The 14,128-nt window shown below is 39.4% G+C and overlaps 1 protein-coding gene across 3 annotated transcripts in view; it reads right to left on the minus strand.

Annotated features, from left to right (window-relative positions):
* HPS5 (HPS5 biogenesis of lysosomal organelles complex 2 subunit 2) overlaps positions 1-14,128 on the minus strand; it is a 44,984-nt gene that overhangs the window by 27,561 nt on the left and 3,295 nt on the right. For 2 of the 3 annotated variants that reach the window (XM_029208498.1, XM_029208500.1), the window contains exons 2-8: positions 11,905-12,068; positions 10,068-10,178; positions 9,830-9,894; positions 9,178-9,370; positions 7,707-7,840; positions 3,969-4,181; positions 3,589-3,660 (exon numbers count right to left, since the gene is read on the minus strand). In XM_029208498.1, the coding sequence (XP_029064331.1) occupies positions 3,589-3,660; positions 3,969-4,181; positions 7,707-7,840; positions 9,178-9,370; positions 9,830-9,894; positions 10,068-10,178; positions 11,905-12,012 (896 nt within the window). In that variant the 5' untranslated portion in view covers positions 12,013-12,068. Of the gene's footprint in view, positions 1-3,588; positions 3,661-3,968; positions 4,182-7,706; positions 7,841-9,177; positions 9,371-9,829; positions 9,895-10,067; positions 10,179-11,904; positions 12,069-13,858; positions 14,077-14,128 lie in introns of those variants that run through there. The other variant, XM_029208499.1, reaches the window with a different exon arrangement.

The following is a 14,128-nucleotide window of genomic DNA, read 5'->3' on the forward strand; positions in this document are numbered from 1 at the left end:
CTAAACTTCCCATATCTGGTATGACATCTAAAACAAAGACTAAACATCACATCTAACCACCAATCACTGCTCTAGTGAGCCACTTTTAGGGAGGATAATATATATATATTTTTAAATGTGTTTATTTATTTATTTGTTTTGGTCTTCATTGGGTCTTTGTTGCTGCACGCAGGCTTTCTCTAGTTGCGGTGAGCGGGGGCTACTCTTCGTTGTGGTGTGTGGGCTTCTCGTTGCAGTGGCTTCTCTTGTTGAGGAGCACGGGCTCTAGGCCCGCGGGCTTCAGTAGTTGTGGCTCGCGGGCCCTACAGCGCAAGCTCAGTAGTTGTGGCGCACAGGCTTAGTTGCCCCGCGGCATGTGGGATCTTCCTGGACCAGGGCTCGAACGAACGTGTCCTCTGAGTTGGCAGGCGGACCCTTAATCACTGCACCACCAGTGAAGTCCCAGGGAGGGTAATATTTTGATGTCCTTAGTTGTATGTGGGCAATAAAAGGTTGAAAACTACCAGTCAACTATGGGAGTTTATTTTTTTCATTAAAGGCTATACCAATATTATCTAACCTTGTAGCATCTCATCAAGATAGGAGTGTTATCCCTATTTCATAAAAAAGAAAAACTGAAGCTCAGAGAGATAAATAACATGTTGAAGGCCATTCAGCATGAATGCGGAAGAGTCAGAATTTATACCAAGGACTGTCTGGCTCCAAAACCTGGACTTTTTTCTCCATACCTCACAGAAGCTACTTCTACCCTCATTTATCCTCACTGACCCACCCACTGTTATCTGGAATCCTGATCATTCCACTTAACTACATTCTTGGAAAGTCACAGATCTCCTAAATGCCAAACCCAATAACCTACTTTCTCATTTTCCTTCTTGATCCCCAAGCAGAGGTCAACTCTGCAGACTGTTCCTTCCTTCCTGAATCTCGCCTTCCTAGACTCTGGACACTACTTCTTGGTCCACCTTCCTTTCCAGTCCTCTGGTACTCTCCATCTCTGCTCATCTCCTTCTATACTCCTTTGCTCATATATCTCATTTACTCTCTTGAGGCTGCTATTATTTTTTTATACACCACTGGTAATCCCCAGTCAGAGCATTCCCCATTATAACAGTCTCATTCTAGTCACCACTTAAGCATCAGCAGCAGTTCTACTGCCCTTTGAAATCCTCCCCGACAGCGCACAGCCCGCTCTCCCTCCTGCACGCAACCTATTTCTCGTCAACCCCGCTCAAACGGCACTTAATCATGTATTGCACTGTCACAACTCTTACTTTTTATTGTTGTTAAACATTTTCTAGAAATAAACTACATCTCTCCAACGAACTATAATCTTGAGAACAGGGACTTTTTTTTAAGTTTATGCCTCCAAGAGTACTAAAAAAGGTAACATGTGGCGATGAAACTAAGGGCGATATTTAACAGGAATTCGGTCCTCACACAAATGTTAAACATTTTGCCAATATAAGATCAGATCACGGTCCCTATGGGAAAGTAATCTTTGTCACAAAGAAGGAAGAGATGGTCAGAATCCTAGTCCAAAATAAGTAAAGTTGGAAGGCTGCCTTTAGGAGCCAGAGGGGAAAAAAAAACCCAGAGGCCAGAAGATCCCTGAATAAAGAGACACAGGATCAGGATTTTGACACTGAACTTGACATGCAGCTTGGAAAGATTCCTTAAGAATAGGTGGGGGGTGGGGGGGACTAATATCAGAGCTGAGACTTGGTAATTTACACACCCCTCATCCCCTTCCCCTTCACTGATAATAAACAGACAGGGACACAAGCCTAACAACATTGTTTAAAAAGTTAAGGAAGAGAAAGTGACACCAGTGTACCCCAAAGAAAATGAGGCATACAAATTTGCTTCCCCGTAGAATTTGTGGGTGTAACAGTGAAGCTTACCAAAACACAAGTGTACACATGGGAAAAAAAGTAAAGAAAAGCCCTGTAACTAATGTTTTTTCAAAAAAATCTTTGTGAAACTCTTTAATTTAGCCATTATTTGAGAACCTTCTGTGTGCCTAGCACTGTGCCCATAGCAAAGGAGTTGACAATCTGGTACTGGGATGGATATTCATAGTACAGTGAAACAGGGTGGTGACAGAGAAATGAACAAGATGTGACAACAGTGCAAGGGAATAAGTGTCTAACGTGAGTCACTGGAGGAGTCAGTAAAAGCTTCAAAGTGGCATTAATTATTGCTTAAGCTGAGGAGTAGGCAGAGCCAGATCATGCAGGGCTTTGAATGCTATGGCAGGAACTTGTATGGGAGCTTTAAATAGTTTAACTCAAAGGAAAAACAGGAGAACCAAGCAGACTGGCCTTGCCATTAGAAAACATACTCCTGGGTAGGGGACTTGCCCACACCCCACATATCACACCATAGCCAACGAATGTTAAGTGTCTATGATATGCCAGGCATTATGCCAAACACTGAGAATAACACAGGGAACAAAACAGACATGATGCCCTCAAGGGCCTTACTGTCTAGGAGTAAGAGAGGCATAAATACTGTTTGAATATGTAATTATAAACTGTGATAAGTGCCGTAAAGAAAGAGTTTTTACTATGCTTTATCTAACTATGGGCAAATAAATAGTGGTCTTTCTCCAGTAACTTTTAGGATGAATTATGGACTTGCAAAAGAGTTATACTGTTTACAATTTATTTTCAAATATTTCATGATAGGTAGTGTGACATACACATACGTTATTTAGGGGCAGTTAGTTAACATTTCAAGTGTTATTTAAAATTACATTCAAAGCACGGTTAGTTAGCCTTTGAAAGAACTCGATCAGGAGCCAAGCTCCAGAGTACCCTATACCAGCTCTAAATAACATTCTCTGAATCTGCATTAGGGATCTTATTAATTAGCCTAAGAGATATTAGAAATAATATTCTGCTGTGGAAATAAGAAGAGTTCAAGACACACAGATTGACTGGAAATCATACACTGGCATGCCCATGCTTGTAGAACAAGCTGTAAGAACTGGCAAGCCCAGCAGCTGATGGCTTTAAGTGGCACTCTGTGCTGCCACTTAATAGTGGACTTTTTGGGACCTAATCCAACTAGAAGGCTAGCTGAACTCAGACGTTAGCATATGGCTGGCTGGATCCACCCTGAGCAGATCTTTCATGCAAAGTACCTGAAGAATAGAGAGCTGAAATTTCACCAAGCTTACAAGAACAAGTTCTACAACTGCTTTTGTGCCTGCCTACCAGGAAACATACATATGCAGCAGACTTCACTCTGAGACTTGCTTTCACTGGAATATTCCACTAGGGAGAGGAGGTTATGAAAGAATGTGTATCTACAGCTCTGAGCTCTAATTTGTCAAAAGTTCTCGACAACTGTGAAGTGTCCAACTGGTTTAGGCCAGTTCAAAACAGAAAGGGAAGCATATTTCTATGCTTTTTTTCATTCCTCTTACATGTAGAACACTTCACACAACACAGTCATTTCCTAATTTTCTAAAAATGATTCAGTACAAAAACAAACTTGAAAAGTTAACTACCTTGAACAAGAAACAAAGAGGAAAAGTTAAGTGTTCATTTTTTTTTTAAAGGATCGAAGGGAGAAACTTACCTAAGATGTAAGAGTTTGGGGAAAGACAAAGACTGGGAGGATCCAACCGTATGATCATACTGAGGTTCTGATCTAGGAAGTAAACATGATTAATGATTCAATCAAAATATAAAAGTATCTTTTTCCCTATATAGGAAAATTTCTGCCTCCAAAACAAATTCAAGAGCCTAACTGCATTTACCCTTATTGAATTTGCTTTAAGCATATGAAAGATAATTGATTAAAGACTTTCTGGTTTCTCTGAATCTTTTAATAAAAATTCTACTTCACTCTCAAAAGGCACGATAAAATCTTTAACTCATGCAGAATATCAGAGGTTTCAAACCAAACCCTCCCTGTAAGTTCCTCAAATACTCCCTACTGGCCATACAAATCATTACCTTAGATTAATCACAGGAAGAGGTGGTGATGAGAGGAGTTTCTTAAACTGATGTGTACTTATAACTTCTCCATCAAAGTTCACTTCCCACATCCTGGAGCCAGGGCGAGCACAGTATATTAGGGGCTGCTGGCTGGCAGAACATCTTCCAGGGAAGAAACAAGCTCCGTATTCTCCATCTCTTTCCTTGTTTCCAATTTTCCAAAATTTTTCTCTAATACCCGACCCCCGCAGAAAAGAGAAAGCATGTTTACTCACAAAAAAGTCAAAAGCAATGCACTACATATCGGCATGGCCATAATAACCCCACCCACAATGTCCCCTCTCTCCTCATATTAGCAATTTACTGGAAAGAACAACAGAATGGAAAGCTCAAAATAGGGTTCTAGCTCTGATTTGCCATTAACTATTTCTGTTACAGAAAGCAAATGACTTCAAGTTAGTACTCAGTTTATTATCCACAGAATGTGAACTCTCTTTTCAAAACTAAAAAGTAAGTGCTACCAAACCATTTCCTACATCCTTAAATCCCACTGACTGCTTTCCAAATCACCTTGTTCTTTGGCCACTCCATGGAGGCTACTGATCTGCCCTGTCTCCAGGCCACGCCTCGGCCACATATACCCAATAAATGCCTCACTCTTTCCTCAAAATGCTAAGTCCTTCTGAAAGGCTGTACCTTGGAACATTCTGTTCCCTGAGGGTTACCTGAGCTAGATATATAAAAGAACTGCATATACAAAACTGCCTGAGAACACGGAAGGTGAGAATGAGGATATCTCTTTCCAAACACTCCTTTACTTATTCTTCATAAATTAACTCCACCATTCCTCCTCTGACAGACTTCCCTGACTCCTTTAAGCAGAAGGATATGCTTCCCATGCTATGTTTTTAAAGCATTCACCACGTTACATATGGTAGTTGTGTCTATTTGAACAGTAGATTATGACTTTCTTCAGGACAAACGTCATTTCTTTTTCCTCTTTAGCTGAACTCCCAGTGCACAGCACAGTAGCTGGCCCACGGAAAGCACTCAGTGCCTTTTGTGCTCCATATACTCAAACTCTTTATTTGGACAATGGCCTGATATGGTCTCTAGCATGAACTTCCTACGTGACCTTAGATAATTCAATAAATATCCCTGTACTTATTTGCTTTATGAATAAAATATAACATCAGCTTTACTAGAAGAATATGGATGTGAAAGTGCTTTAAAATGTATACAGAGCAATACAAGAAGTTACGGTTTTATTACCTATGTTCCTTATTTGGGAAATAAAATATATTTCTTGCTTATTTCACATCCTCTATGGTGCTTAACAACAGTGCTACTAATTCAGAGGAGTGCAATAAATATTTCCTGAGTAAACCAATACAGTCAACTCATTCTCATTTGCATGCTCATTAATCTTGCTTTCCACATTTTCAAATGACATGTGACAGGCACAAGGCTAGGTATTTCCTATACATTATCTTAGTTAATCCTTAAAACTACCTCTACATTCTGGATGGGGAAACTGACATTTGGCAAGGTTTAAGAAGTGGCAGAACTAGAACTTGAAACCATATTGTCAGGCTCCCTTATCCAATGTTCTCTCTACTACAACATAATTCTTTGTTTCTGTTTGTTCTACTTCCTCCTGGGATCCACCCTGTTCATTAACAATACTGACAGAAAGTCGCATGAAAAGCAAACTCGTACCTCACTTCCGTTAGTTATTAGGAGCCTTTGTTTAAAAAAGAAAAATGCTTCTTTGTTTGAAAGGGAATATACCTTGAAACAAAACTTAAAACATACATAAAAATTTTCAATTACTGTACTATCCATGTACCCCCAAACTGAATTCTAGCTAACAAAGTAGGCATTTCTAAAACATGTTATTTTTGCAGTTAGTTATTCTCATAACCAACTCTAGCCACAATCCTGTAAAATGGGAGTATAAATGATTAGCAACTGTACTGCACACAGGGAAAAATAAGCCTCCACTTATTTAGCTCTTTATACCATTTGACTAGATTCTCAAAACAACCCCAATAAGGTGTTCATTCAATGCAGTGTTCTGACCATTTGTCAGAATTTCAGCCAAATTTCTGAATTGGGCTGTTTGGTAAACTCGAAAACCTATAGATGAAGAATATTTGAGAAATTTGTGAAGCTAACAAATATTTTACCAAAATCTCAAGGATGGATTTAATGGCCAAAGGTCCAATGTCAAAGAATATACTAGAGGTAACAGGAAAGGCACAAAATCAAGACAGAAAGATTCTAGTCTGCCTCCTCCCAGCTGCATGATGTGAGGCAAGCTCTATCACTCACTAGGCTTTCTGATCTGCAAAAATGAAAGAGTGACACTACATGATCTCCAGTTCCGTAAGTCTAACTTCATCACCCATCTACAGTCTGAAATAAGTCAGAACCAAGTACACCATCCTTCCTACTAATTCCATGTAAACTGATCCTTCGCATCTCAAAGCCTTGCCCCTCTGCTGTACAGCTAGGTTCTCTGATACCAGACATCTGCAACCTACTATTACTGGTCTCCTTCCCACATACCTTTCTCATCCCAAGAAAATTTTTAAAAAGTGCATCCTCTCCTCATCCTTCCCTCTACTAACCCTGACAGTCAACATACATTCCTTCAAAACTTTTGGAGTCCAGTCTCCTACTTTCTAGAATAGCAGTCTTCTAACTGAGATACAAGAACCCCTGGAAAAACATAAAAAGTTTCCAATCCTTGATAGTTCTAAGGGAATCAATTTCCAAACCCTGATTTTCTACATGTACACTTTCTTAAAATGATCTGAGAACCCACATACTTAATTAGTGTGACATTTAAGACTATCACTCTCTATGTGGTGCTAATTTACCAACGTGATCTCCCACGACTCCCCTACTCAAGCCAGAGGACACGTTTTAGAATATGCCTAATTCTTTCTTACTTTTCCCCAAGACGCTGTTCCTTCCTGCTAGAATATCCTATCCCCTCTTACCTCTCTTCCTTCAAACTTCGCCTATTAAATATCCTCAACAAATTACTGAAGCTGGCTAGTGGGCTCACAGTGGTTTATTATGCAATTCTCTCTTCTTTTGTGTGTGCTCAAAATTCTCCACAATAAATTTTTAACAGAAGGGCTGGGTCCTGAGGAATATGGTAGCTGGACAGGGCCAATGGAGGGGGAAAAAAAATGCCCAGTGAATATTTCCCTGTGGTGAGAATGGCTGAAGAACTTAAACACAGCAATACACAACATTCATTTCAAACCATTTCCTATTCTGTTCTGGTATTTCACAGCTACCGCCAATATACTCCTTTGCCATTCATTGGACCTTTGGTTCCACTGTTGAGATTTCATTAAATATCTGTCCGCTTCATAAAGTTCTTATTTTTCATCCAATTTTACCCTATAGTAAAATTCTACTAAATACACAACAAATTTCAACAACAACAAACTCAATCAAGGAAGACTTCCCAATTCCCCATATAGAAACAGGCCTCTGTTCGGTCTTCCCTCGTGACACTTAGACCAGGCTTCTTGGTAGAGTTAACTGAATATTTGTCTTAGTCACCCACTGGACTATGTCACTCTCCTCTACCTCCTCTCTACTCACTAACATCAGCTTGCACACAGGTGGTTCCTTATTAATATCTGTATAACTGAATTGAGGGGTTTGGGCGAGATGACTTCTTTCCGGGACTAAAATTCTGTATTTCCAATGACTCATGGTTAGTCAATATACCTCTCAGTATCACATAAGAAGCATCGAGTAAGTGAAGATATAAGTAATCTTCCATCCAAATAATCTAACTGGACAACACAGGAGTCAACTGTTGTTATTGTGTGAACAGGAAACATCACAAAGGCAGCAGCCGCCTAAAGGGGATGTGACAAGGAAATAAAGTTTATTTATCTTTACGTACACACATAATCCCCTTCTCTTTAGAGAGAAGGGGATTATGTGCTTTTACATGAAAACAGCTTAGACAGCAAAATAAAAACTTTAAATGGGCCAAAATTAATTTGCCTGTTAGAATATCAAGTTTCGCTCATTTAAGTTTTGTGAAATAATTTGCTGCATGACTGCAGAAGAGAATTCTTAAGGCTCTGTTTGTGATTATCTATTCTTAGAAGTTGGGAAGAAAAAGATGAAGCAAGTTTTAGAATACGTGAGACAATTTTTCACCTGTAGACAGTACTTCTCCCTTTGGAAAAGAGACAAATTAGAGCTGCAATAAGTGTAGAATTCCAACTGTATATCAAAAATATGTTAGGAATCAAGTAGTAACCTTGATGGGTCATCATGAATATTTAATTAATACATCAAGAATATTCTGATGTGTTAATTAAAATAACTTAGCCAATAGTTATTCTTCTCTACCAGGATCCTACATGCAAATAAGCCAATGAGAGACAAGTCACCCATTTCTGATATCATAGCTTTGGAGGAGAGGGACAGTGAGGAGCAGGCTGGCTCTGCCTTAATGACAGACTGGAGCATTCTGTTAGGATAACTTGAGACTCAACTTTTCTACTCCAACAACTGTGGCAGGAAGCCTGGGGACCCACACTGCTTAGCGTAATCCAGGAGATGTCTTTAAGATTCCATTCACAACAAGTTACATCCATCCTGTGAAAATATACCTAGACCCATGAGTTTCTTCTAACCAGGGACCAGGAGAATAGGACCCTGGACAACTGGTACCATTTCTATGTTTGCCATTTTATTCACACAACTAATAAACAGGCATCTTTTCTTTTTTCTTTCTTTCCTTCTTTTTTTTTTTGGCTGCGCCATGTGGCATGCGGGATCTTAGTTCCCCGACCAGGGATCGAACCTGTGATCCCTGCATTGGGATCACGCAGTCTTAACCACTGAATCGCCCGCAAAGTCCAGCCATCTTTTCTTTTTTAACAGCCTAGTATTAAAGAATGCTTTACTTAAATGAGCCATGAAGGTGAATTATGGAGTAATATAATAGACAACTGCAAATTACTGAAGTTAGCTCACAGAAGCCATTCTGTAACAGTGTCAAGCTAAACCAGGGTACCATATGTACTACATGCAAACAAGTCTTCTCAAAATTCATAGTCTGAGCTCTAGATCAGTCCCCAAGAGACACAGTAGGTCAAATTGTGTCCTTTAATTGAAATTCTGTGAGACAACACCTTATATCTCACCTACATACACAATGAACTGGACTGGTTCTCACCTTTGCTTGTTTAGAAGTGTTGAGTTTGATGGCAGAAACTTTCCCCATATGATCACCTATAAAAACTCTAAGAATAGCTGTATCCCAACAGAGAGCTGTAACTTTTCGGCCTTTGTGTTCTGAAGACACATAAATTCGTTCTGGTTTCCCACGACGCTCTTGATTTAATTCCCAAACAACTACAAGACCTTGACTGCAAGTATTGAGACACAAAAGCAAATTTTTGGCAATGGTGAAAAAGGTACAATTTCAATGCACCACAATATCAACTATGTTAAATATATAAGCAAATTCTTATTCTTCAGAAAAGAGGAAGTAGAAAGCCAAGGTATTAATTTCCTTGCTTTAGTCCACCAATCCAATGTAATAGGAGAACTTAGATGTTCTAAATTATCCCTGTTGCCTTTCTCTTTTAAGGTCACAGAAATGTTGTTGCCTCATATTAGTGTTTTCCACAGACCCTAGGGTGACCAACTGTCCATCCTGGTTTGCTTGCGTCTAAGAGGTTTCCTAAGACACGGGACTTTCAGGCTAAAACAGGGTCAGGCCCAGGCACACTGGGATGGCTGGTCACCCTAACAAACACACAACTACATCTGTCAACTTCAAATGCATTTGGAAAAGATCAGACAGTTTTAGAACAGTTTCTTACCTGGTAGCCACGGCAACATAATCATCATCATGCAAACAACAGGCGACCTGAGAAATCGTACCTTCCTAGAGCACAAAAGGAAAAATATTAGGCAGCTCCTCAAAAATGGGTCATTTTTTACTTTTAAATCTCAAGTTTTACCTTCTTCTTTTAGTCCAAATGATCATTGATAATGGAGAAATTCAAATTTATGAAAGATACTCCAGATGGTACATGACAGGGCTACCCTTAATCTTACCCTGTGCGAAAGAAAAAGCCTGTGCTTCCATCCTTCTTTCTGAATGAGATTGAGTCCTCCTCCTGAACTGCCCAAAGCCAACCATTTTCGAGACACAGCTATGCTCGTGCACTAAAAAACATGGCAACAGACAAGTGTGAAACTGTCACAGTCATTTAACAAATAAACTATGTACTGGAAATAAATACTGAGGATCTGTGTCAGGTTCCTCCCCGCACCCAACCCACCCGCCCAGTTAGACACCACATAATGGCACTCAAGCTCTTATTCTAGATAGTGAAAGATACAGAAGAAAGAACATTTTGGTTTTAAATTTTTAATTGAATCTCAAAATTGCTGAATAGGCTCAATTGTATAAATGAGTAATTTTCCCTTGGCAAAAGCCAGTTACTAGCCGATTCATCTCCTGTGCAATTCAGCTAGGTCATTCCAATACTGACCACAGTGATGGGAGATCAAGTAAGTCTCTAGGGGATAAAGCAACCACTTTAATCACCTGCTCACATAAATCACTTCTCGTCTGTATAATCAGCACAAAATGTCCACAGCTTTGAGAGCAAGTGAGACTGCAGAGGACACAAATGCAAGTCAGTGTACTATTACGTCTCCCCACGCCTTCAGCCTACTGACTCTTCTCCTTACCCACCAGAGAAAGCAGTGGCCAGGCTGTGCCCAATACCCTGTGACAAATATTATTGGTTGCTGAACGAACAGGAATTCCCAATCCTCTTCGAACTTGTTGCTTTCTACCGTAGAAGCTGGAAAACCTAAATCTTCACTTACCCAGTTTCTTTTGCAGCTAGGGGGAGCCCTGTGACTCAAATCCAGCTAGTAAGACTAAGCCCTACTGGGGCTTCCCGGAAAGCTTTGCCCTCCCAGATAAATGGCCGGAGCTGAAGAGAAAAAAGCCTTTGTCCTCGGCCACCTCTTTCTTGCTTGAGATGCTAATGGAGACATTAAGACTGGAGCCAGGACACTTATCTTGCAACTGTGACCAACAGTCAATATACAGATGATGGTAGAACAGGAAAGATGGAGAGCCTGGGTCCTAAGGAATCTCAAAGGCCACTACACTAAACCCAGAAACGATAACCTCCAACCAGGTTATAAACACCTTTACTGCTTAAGATATTATTGAGAAGGTTTTCTGTAACTTGCAGCTAAAAAACGTCTGATATCAACCCTCATAATTGTTGTCCATATTACTTTGCCTATTACTTCCTATTCTCCCTTTGCTCAGAGGCTAGAAAGTTGCTTTGGGGTGGGAACAAAAGGATAAGAATGAAATTATTTTGGAATTGGTTATGAAACTGTTCTTTACCATGTCATTCCTGAGTTTATCAAATGAATTCAAGGTTCGAGGGAAGCACATACTCCTTCCCACAGAGCTAATTTTTAGCTAACTTTGTAAAGCTAATTTTTAGCTCTGTTCCCTAAAACAGAGGGGGTACATCAAACTCCTTGTTTTGGAACGAACTTAGTTTAATAGCAATGGTTCGTGTTGCTCAAAATGCAATGGGGTATACTCATTTATACTATTTTATTTTCAATTGAATACATTACTTTCTGAGAGAAGACAGCAAGATTAGAGGCAGGAAAATTCAGTAATCTATATCATAGTTTCCAAGGATGGGAAAGAAGAATTCAAACGATTGCTTGAAAAATAAATCAAGAAAGCACTATGAACATACTACTTCTATGTGAGGTATTACTAGCACAGGTAAGAACACCCAAGATTCTATAAAACATAAAGAACGGGGTCAGAGGGGCACGTAACTGAGAGCACACAAAAATATGAAAGTGAAAATAAAACTGATATAAGGATCACGAAAATCACCTTTAGACGAGCGGAGTCCAGCCTCAGGGCTGAAAGTAATGGATCCAGAGACTCAAATTCTGCAAGAACATGGTTGTAGGACTCTGGTATCACTGGCACGAAAGTCATTTACCCAGAAAGATGAAACTACGTTGAGGGATAGGCACAGTATTCCTGAATAAAACCTGCAAAAATATAATTTAAGAAGCTCACCACTCCTTCAGCAAGCATTTAATGAACAGGTGGAGAAAACAGGGAAACATGAGAAAGGAACAAGGATCCCTATTCTGGAGCTCCTTGGCATCTAGGTGGAAAGAAAACACACGCAGGTGACATTTTAGGTGACCATCAGCTTGTACTGATTATTCCCTGACTCCTAAAACTCCCGCAGAATGAAATCCAGATTCTCAAGGCCCTCCACAATCCTATCCCATTCTCTTTACCTAACAGTGTGAACAGATAGAATAGACGCTTGCAGGATATAAGGGGAAATTTTGTCAAGCTCCTCTGTGGTAAAATAGCACCTCCAGCTGCAATTCTTTGAGCTGTAAATCTTCTGCTTTTAAGTCTCTTGTTAAATTCAATGGTTATCAGCCCACATTTTAACCGTGCTTAATAGGAAAGGGCCTCTGGATAGCTTTCTCCAGCCTGTGAATAAGTGAAAAGTCAGGTGTGGGGAATTAGGCAGAAAGAGGAATAAGAGCTTCAATAAGAGGCCTGATAGGAAAGAATAGAAATAAGAATACAAGGTAGCAAATGCCAACTACCCAGTGAAGACTTTGTAAACTAACACAAGAGTTCTTACCTGTTCAACAACTCTCAAGTGTACATTTTTGTCAAATTATACCAGTTTCCAGAAGAAAGCAGAATTTAAGAAAATTCTATCTATTAATTTTAACTTTTCCTCAATCCTTTGTTGCCTACCAAATTGAGAATAAAAAACAAATACTACAAAAAAATTCAGAAACAATTGTTTATGCTTAATTGTTTTTAATTTATACTTTGTGGTTTTAATTTTTTTTTTCAGAAACACATGTATTCACTCACTCATTTATTCAACAAATATATACTTAGCACCAACTATGTGCCAGGCATTGTTCTAGGTCCCAGAGATAAAACAGAGGACAAAACAAAGTCCTAACGTTCATGGAGCACACTTTCCAGGGGCAAGCCATATATAAGCTTACAATACTTTTTACTGCATACACATAATATAGTCTTATTTTCTGCTGGTAATACAGCTGATCTCTGCAAGGAGAATGGTGCTCTGAAAAAACAAAATTCTTTAGTAGTCCTCCTATACTCAAATATTTGAGAATTCCTAATCTAAGAAAAATCTTCTCTCATCCTTTTCACTCATTCATTTTATTAAGTACTGTAGATACAGACAAATCAGGATTGCTAAGACAAATAGTTTTGCTCACCATCCAGTTCTACAAGGGTTACATCGTAACCCACTACAGTTGCTGACCACCAGTGCACTCTGAGAGGAAATTGACAACAGGATGAGGCCCTCTGCTTTGGACAAAGCAGGCCCCTCATAGATGTATATCTCAGGAAGAATTTTAATCACCCCAGATTTTTGCACCTTCCCATACATAGAAAAGCACTAAAATCATTAACTTGAGATATCTATTCTTTGTGATTAGCAGTAATCTTTTACCAAGATGTAGGCTTAACTTGCAGTTATTTCCTCGCCAAAAATCATATATAAACTGTCTTCTCTATATACACTATTGATAGTATGTATAAAATAGATAACTAATGAGAACCTACTGTATAGCACAGGGAACTTCTACTCATTGCTCTGTGGTGACCTGAATGGGAAGGAAATCCAGAAAAGAGGGGATATATGTATATGCATTGCTGATTGACTTTGTTGTACAACAGAAACTAACACAATATTGTAAAGCAACTATACTCCAATAAAAATTTAAAAATAAAATAACATAAAATAAACTGTCTTCTCCCCTACCTCTTCAGAGCAGTTTCCTCAGGGCTAAGTGGCTGTTAGCCGGGCTATAGTCCTCAGCAAGACCCTGAATAAAACTTAAACTCACAACTCTCATCTTGTGTGTTTTTCTCTGAGTCGACAGTTTCTAGTAGAATGTGAGGCACAGTGGTGCGAACAAGACAAATAAAATAATTCCAGAAATCAGTCACTTTATAATCAACTAGGGAGAAAAAGACAAATCATAAACACACACACACACACACACACACACACACACACACACACACACAC

This window comes from Monodon monoceros, unplaced genomic scaffold (genome assembly GCF_005190385.1).
Source record: "Monodon monoceros isolate NGI ecotype Baffin Bay Population unplaced genomic scaffold, NGI_Narwhal_1 Super_Scaffold_7, whole genome shotgun sequence".
NCBI lineage: Eukaryota > Metazoa > Chordata > Mammalia > Artiodactyla > Monodontidae > Monodon > Monodon monoceros.